Source organism: Camelina sativa, chromosome 17, assembly GCF_000633955.1.
Source record: "Camelina sativa cultivar DH55 chromosome 17, Cs, whole genome shotgun sequence".
Lineage (NCBI taxonomy): Eukaryota > Viridiplantae > Streptophyta > Magnoliopsida > Brassicales > Brassicaceae > Camelina > Camelina sativa.
In genome coordinates this window covers 11,729,749-11,737,307 of record NC_025701.1, presented here as the reverse complement: position 1 = coordinate 11,737,307, position 7,559 = coordinate 11,729,749, and the positions used below count along the sequence as shown (strand labels likewise).

At 29.9% G+C, this 7,559-nt stretch overlaps 1 protein-coding gene across 1 annotated transcript; it reads left to right on the top strand.

The window, feature by feature from the left end:
* On the top strand, positions 6,867–7,559 carry LOC104756766 (uncharacterized protein At1g24000-like). Its single transcript, XM_010479408.1, has 2 exons — positions 6,867–7,031; positions 7,119–7,559. Exons 1-2 carry the CDS (start codon positions 6,926–6,928, stop codon positions 7,370–7,372), a joined length of 360 nt encoding a protein of 119 aa, XP_010477710.1. The 5' UTR covers positions 6,867–6,925; the 3' UTR covers positions 7,373–7,559.

Genomic DNA, 7,559 nt, shown 5'->3' with positions numbered 1-7,559 from the left:
AATCTAAGAGTTTTCTTAAAGAAGTACAAAATCTAATAAAATGCAAAAGGAATAATGCTAAAAAAGGTAAAAACTAGGTTTTTGGGAATATCTAAAAGTCTGGACGCTTTGGTGGCTGCAGGTACAAGGTCTTATATAGTGGGGAAGTGGAAGCCCTAAAAATAGAAAAAGTCAAAGCGGTCAACGGCTCGGTCAACTCGACCTGTGCTCGGTCGAGCTAGGGGTCGAGCTGGCTTCTCACGTGCAATCTCCACTCGGTCGAGTCCTCCTCAGCACACGGTCGAGTGTCTGGTCGAGTGTGCGGTCGAGTTGGACTCTGGACCTTGGTTTCTTCAGCCTTAACTCCCTTGTTTCCTCCTCATGATTGCTTCACATCTCTTCTCCATTGCTTCCATGCTCCTTAAGCTCCAAAATCACCTGTTTTTGCATGAAAAGATGCAAATGCAATGCAACTAAACTCTAATGCATGATTAGTGCTAAAGCTACACAATAATGGGCTAAATGGATAGCAAAAGATGCAAAATATGTGAATAAACTAAAGGAAAACAAGGTAAAATATATGAACATCAACTGGACGTGTTTCCAGTTCCAGAGTAAATACGTTTATGTTTAATTTTTTTTAATTTAAATGAAAATACTATATCATCCGTGTACGAACATGTACTATAGCACCCGTGTTAATATACTTTTACTTATTTACGAATTTAAAATTTATATGAAAATTTTTTGTCCCGTGCTACAGCACGGGTTACTACCAAGTATAAGAACAATTCTTGGGTTGACTCCTAAGGTGAACCCATTTGTTCACTTCTCCTTATTTTAATCAATGAGAATTTAACATGTCATAATACATTTAAGAACTTATTCGTTCACCTTCATATAAAATAAGGAAACAAAATCTATAAAATTAAAAACTTAGTGAAGTGGCTTTAGTGCAGTGGCAGAAGGTAAGTCCATTTGTAGGAAGCACCATCACACTCGGGATCAAGTCCTGGCTCCTACGAATGTAGGAATTTGGCTAATGAACCGGCCAGTTGTGGCTCAATGGTTGACAAAAAAAAATTTAAAAACTTAAATCGCTTATTTATGAACCCAAACTAATATATAATTGTATTCTAATTTTAAAATCTAAATCCTAACCATTTTATTTGTAAACCCAAACCGATATATAATTTCATTCTAATTATAAAATCTAAACCCTAACCATCTCATTTGTGAACCCAAACCGACATATAATTTCGTTCTAATTATAAAATCTAAACCCTAACCATCTTATTTCTAAACTCAAACCAGCATATAATTTCATTTTAATTGTAAAATCTAAACCCTAACCATCTTATTTCTAAACTCAAACCAGCATATAATTTCATTTTAATTGTAAAATCTAAACCCTAATCACCTTATTTATAAACCCAAACCGATACATTATTTCATTCTAATTGTAAAATCTAAATCAAGCCAATATTTAACTTTCTTTTAAAAAAATTATACAGAAATTGTTTCCTTAATCTGTTTTGCTTTTTAATTTAATTTTGATTAATTTTTTTTAAATAAAATAATGTATAAAAAATTCTGATTGGTTAAAAAGAAAGAAGTGAACAAGAAGGTTCACGTAGTAGTGAACCTAAGTATTTTTCATTATATAATACCAATATGAAGTATCGAACAATATCAGAGCGATTTATAAATAAACCGTATTTTATAAGAAAAAAAATATACCGCTTCCTAAAAAAAACCATATACCATCTTTTATGTTGTTGACAAAAGAAAAGAAAAAAAGGACATGTAAAGATCTTCTTGTTTTTAAAGAGTCGACTTTTTACTTGTTTGTCTTTAAAGAGTCGTTACACGAGTAGAGCCAATCAGCCAGACGAACCATATGGAGACTTGCCATGCAATGCAATATTATTATTTATTGCTTTGCTACTTGGACTCAGATGGAAAATCAATTTGGCGAAGGAAGCTCAAGATCCGGCCAGTATCAATTATATTTGACAAGTAATATGATGAAGAGGCCAAGTAGCGATTCGCGAAACCCAGATTACTACAAGAAGCTCGAAGGAACCATGACCGTCATTCACACGGAAGGCAGTGACGGTGGCCGAGCATTCTGGACCATACAGTATGAGAAGGTTAGCGATGACATCAAGGACTCACGATTCATCATCGACACTACTACAAGATACTTTGAGGCCATGGATGAGAGAATCTTCTCAATTCCTTAGAATGATCTGAAATAGTCAAACAAAGTAGATCTAGAATCCTTATGCATGCATATATATATATATATATATATATATATATATATATCGATAATTTATGATGATACTAGTAACAACGTTGAATAATGGTTGACATTTAGGAAGTATTTTGTCTTGAAGCTTTCAAGATGCATAATTAATTTATCGATCTGCATATTATTGTTGTATCGACGATTCTCATTAATAAAGGGGGTAAATTATGCATCTCATTGTTCAAGTAAGAAACTCATCTCCACCGTTTACAAAATATTAAATAAAAATAAATATGGACCAATGCCAATTCCTAGCCTATCCAATTTGGTTGTTTATTATCTGAATAAACGAATTGGATTATCAACAATAAATTAAAATTAAAAGTATAATATTAATTGAATGTCATATGAGAGATAGTGGACTATTCTTACCAAGATGTTATTATTAGTAAATTTACACGTACTCTTTCACTAATTACTTTTTCCGAAAGAGACTATCAAATTTTTCTTCTTATTTGTAAAAAGAAATTTGTATCCGTTCATTCTGATCATATGTTATGAAAATTAAGTTAGTCATGATATTAATAATTAAAGTTTTGAATATATGTTTAAAATAATCAAGCAAATTATAATTTATACATGATAATCAATTTTTTTGGTTTTTTTTTCTCTCTCCAAAATGTAATGTATAGTAATTGAAAATTAAAGGTGGCTCTTTGAAATAGTGAAATAGTATATTTACATGCCGTGTTTTTTTTCTAGTGATAGTTGTGTGAAAGCATTTGCTGACATTTTTCTGACGATTCTTTAGTCAGAATTAGTCACTTTATTTTGCTTCTTGAATGGTTTTAGTTACGTGCTAAATTAAGCAAATGGAAGGAAAAAATTGCAGTACACAAATTTCTGTATTCTTCTGCATAGATATTCATTCTACTTTAGTAAACTCATTATGAACATATATATCAATTAGTGAGTCATAAAGTAATGTTGTCATGGACGATTCACATTCACCACACGCCAAGCTTCGTCTTTTCTGAGGTTAAGAAAAGTCTCATATCCAACAAAGCAATCACATTAGTCATTTTGGTTACTCATCATAAACTTTTGAGAAGCCTTTATAAATTTCTATATTTTTTTTAATTTTGTGTCGGGATATATTTCTTGTTATTTATTTAAATTTAAGTTCATTAGTCTTTCAAAATGTCGCCTGTGAAAGTACTGGAATTTAAGAAAAAAAAAAACTAAAAAGGTGTTATTTTTTAGATTATTTGAATTAATTGCTGAATGTATATGTTTATAGCTGTCACAAGTCTGTTAAGCTTTTGGTTAAATTTATGAAAACTCGCTATGGTGAAAATGTTAGATGGTGGGGTTAGGTAGAAATTTCTGTATATTCACGCCTTAGTTGAGGATACTATATTCTTATAAACCCACACAACATATATTCCATATACAAAAAAAAACCAAAAAAAAAAAAGAGCGAGAGAGAGAAAGAGAATGACACAGTTTATCAACCCGATTTCTAAGTAGCTTAAATATATTATTAACTAAAAAGTTACCCACACACGATGTGTGGATTATAAAATCAAATATTTTGTATTTAAAATAAAATTTTATTAAATTTTATATGAAATATTCATGATATTATTTATATATGTCTTGAAAAGAATTTAAATACATATATTTATAAGTTTATAATTATGAAGTGTGTTAAAAGAAGGATAATTTTCACATATTGCATAAAAATAAGTTTTGGTTTTAAATTTAGCAAATCATTTCTAAATTCTAAAAATACTAAAATAGCATTATGCTTTTAATCTTATATTCTAAATACTAAACCATATCTCTTCAAAATTATACCCTAAATGTAAAATATAAAAATATAGATAACAATTAGAAATAGTGTAAGTTTTTTTGGCATAATAACGGATGGAGTAAGGGCTACAGGAAAATAGACATGAGTTATGATTGACAACTCAAACAATACCAATGCGATATAAAAGTAATTTTTCTTTTGTACAAGTTAATCTACTATAATTTAGACCACTTATAATGATTGACATATGTCTTTGATGAAAGTATTGAGGTTACAATATGTGTATATATATATATATATTAAATATTTTACAATAAGTCTCTGTAATGTTTTTTCGTGTAATGCAAAAGGATGTTGTAAAGTTTGGGAAGTGATTCCAAAGAAGCATAAAGAAATATGTGATCTTTTGACTATTTATATATGCATTACACGGTAAAATTAGACTCAATCTTTTTATCAATATGCAAAGTAAAATAACTTCTTTTGTAATGGGGATAAAGAACTTTTAAAAATGAAAAACAAAGCAAATTTACAAAACATAAACTTGGAAATATATTGTAGTTAAAGACCAGAGGACTTAAGAAGAGAAATCTAAGGGACTTACAACTATAATATTATGAGTGAACGTTCAAAGCCAAAGAGATTGTGCTTTAGGAGTCAAGCATTAGGCTCATCTTCATCACTTAAGACTTCCAACTATAGTTTGAAAGTTAAAAAAAAATCACATTACAAAACAATGCAAAAACTTTCAATCATGACTATCATAATACATAATCCTTTGAAAGAGGCTAATAAATGTTGACAAGTCTCTGATACCAAAAAGAAAAAAAAAAAATTGACATGACTTTGTAAACGATTTCTTCAAATAGTCCTAGAGAAATTAATCTGTTAATCATCATACTGCAAGATATCATTTTTTAAAAAAAACTTCATAAGAAATAATATTAGGAAAAATACCATATGAAATGATGGGAAAAGAAAGAGATATAGCTAAACATTATTTGAAGTTTGTAAGGAATTTCATTGACACATTATTCTAAGTAATCACATTCATGACAATAAATACAATAAAGCATATTAATTGTAATTAATTTGGTCATATGCAATATTGCAACATGAACAGTTTGAACAACAGAGAATAAAAATATACTCTACTTTATTACAACTCACAACTCTACTTTATTATAGTATAATATATAGTAAACATTGATATGTGAAACCGATAAAAATAGTTAAGTAATAAAGTTTCGGTTGCAACAAAAAAAATAAGTGAAAATTTTATAAATCGTAAAAACAAAATAGAATAAATATTTTTTTGTAAAATAGATTACTTTTTCTTTAAAAAAAAGTAAACTATAGAGATTTTAGCTATGAAATAATAATAAATTAAAAAACCAAAAATAATTTAAGATTTGATAGAGGAAAATAAATCTGAGTACTTCGATATAATAAATAATGTGATTTTTAACCAATTAGGTCATGAAAGAGGAATAAAGCAGGTGATAGAATTGATGATGATGTGAGAAATGAGGGACAACCAACCATAAGTAAAACATTAATACCTTCTCAAATTATGTAGTTGATGCTTTAAAATGATGCCAAGTTCGTAGAAGCAGAGAAGCGTTGAGAAGAAAGAAAATATATATAACTTTTTTAATTAGTCATGTTGGGTAGTGAACGGCCTTTTTTTTTTTTTTCTTTGGTTTCTTTGCTCCATAGTTTTGTATTAAAATTGAAATGAGTTTATGTCTTCTTGGCTAAGAAATTGAGATGAATCTATCTAAGTTTCTTTAACCCATAGTTTTGAATTAAATTGAGAATGAGAACATGTGTCAGCTATATAATAAGTCGGATGTCATGTTATTAGAAGAAGTTGAGAAAAACTTCTCATATTATATGAGATTCATCTTAGCGATTAACTCGGACAATAATAAAATTTATACTATTTAACTTTAATTGTATTATAAACGAATTAACCAAAATAAAAATCTGTATCCTCGAACTAAGGCGTGAACTAAGCAAAGTATGTAGTTGAGTCTTCAATCTCCATCAGAACCTGTTTTTTGTTTGTTTTTTAAGTTTAAGTACGAGGAAGCCGATGAGTGAGTAAAAGTGAGTTGTGTAAGTTGAGTGACGTGTGTCAGCATATTGGTATTTATTCCACAACATTCACTATTGAAGTCCATTTTGAGTTTCATAACGTTCATGTGGGTTTATGATCATATCATATAATATACACTAGGGTTTATGATATGGGTTTATGATATGGGTTCATGTGGGTTTATGATCATATCATAACGTTCATGTCATATCATAACGTTCATGTGGGTTTTTGACAAACTATTAAAACGCGTTTTGTGTTACATGAACGTCATAGAGCTAGTCATTTTAGATGATTTTACTAGTTATCATCATATTATTTTTATATTATATAATATGATCATATTTTTCTAAAAATGTATCTCCAAACAAATCAATTTACGTAAAGTACTTGATTGATTGAGTTAATCGATAAACTAACTAGGCTGATGAATTTATTCAATCCATGTATCATATATATAGATCGTTCACATTTACAATCACAGCACATTATTCTAATAACGTGTTAAAACTAAATAATTGCGTAAACCGTACCACTCTTCATTGGAGTTCATTGATATACACTAGGGCAGATGTGTTATCATTTAATTTGGTCCGTTCGTTTTATTTATTTTCCCATGTGCCACATTAGTTAACTGAGTGGGTGAAGTGTGGTTAGGTAAAAATAGTTAATGCAATTCTCATAAACTCTCTATAAATATACGCACTGGTAGATAAGATTACAATCATCAAACCCACAAAACATCCTACAAAGCAAACAGAAAAAGATTCAGGAAATGGCACTACATGGAACTTGGTCTGGGGAGCTTGACATTAAGTCTCCGGCAGCCAGATTCTTTAAATCTTTCACCGACGACATCATCTCCCCTACTGAGGGAATAGGTAAATAATCAACTCGTCCACATTTCATTTATACTTCTTGATCATCGATCAAAAACCTTAACCAATATTTATATGTTTCCATCGTAGCCGAAGAGGTGTTTGAGTCGATAGATTCGGAGAAGAGAACAGTGACGATCAAAATGAGTGGCTGTCTGATCTCAGAAAAATACAAGTCGGTCAAAGCAACAATCACCGTTACGCCTAGAGAAGACGGAGACGGTAGCCAGGTGGTGTGGACCATCGAATGCAGTAAGATTAGCTCTGACATCGACGATCCACAATTCATCATTGACACTCTTGTTAATTTCTTAAAGGAGACTGATGAGAATCTTCTTCCATAATCTCTTATAGCTCACAAGGTTCGTCTTTATATAGAATAATCTAACAATTTAAAATAAACTGGAACAGATCTATTGTGTGTCTAAGTTTTATTTAAGTATCTTTATTTACATTTCGCGTTTTGGGATGTATAAACTGGTGTGGCTATCAAGATGATTAATAAAATGATTTGCATATTATTGTTGGATT

Excerpts from the sequence above, each read along its gene's own strand:
- LOC104756766 (XM_010479408.1), top strand. The coding sequence starts at position 6,926 with ATGGCACTACATGGAACTTGGTCTGGGGAGCTTGACATTAAGTCTCCG. Across the intron at positions 7,032-7,118 it reads CTCCCCTACTGAGGGAATAG|CCGAAGAGGTGTTTGAGTCG; the intron begins GTAAATAATCAA and ends TTTCCATCGTAG.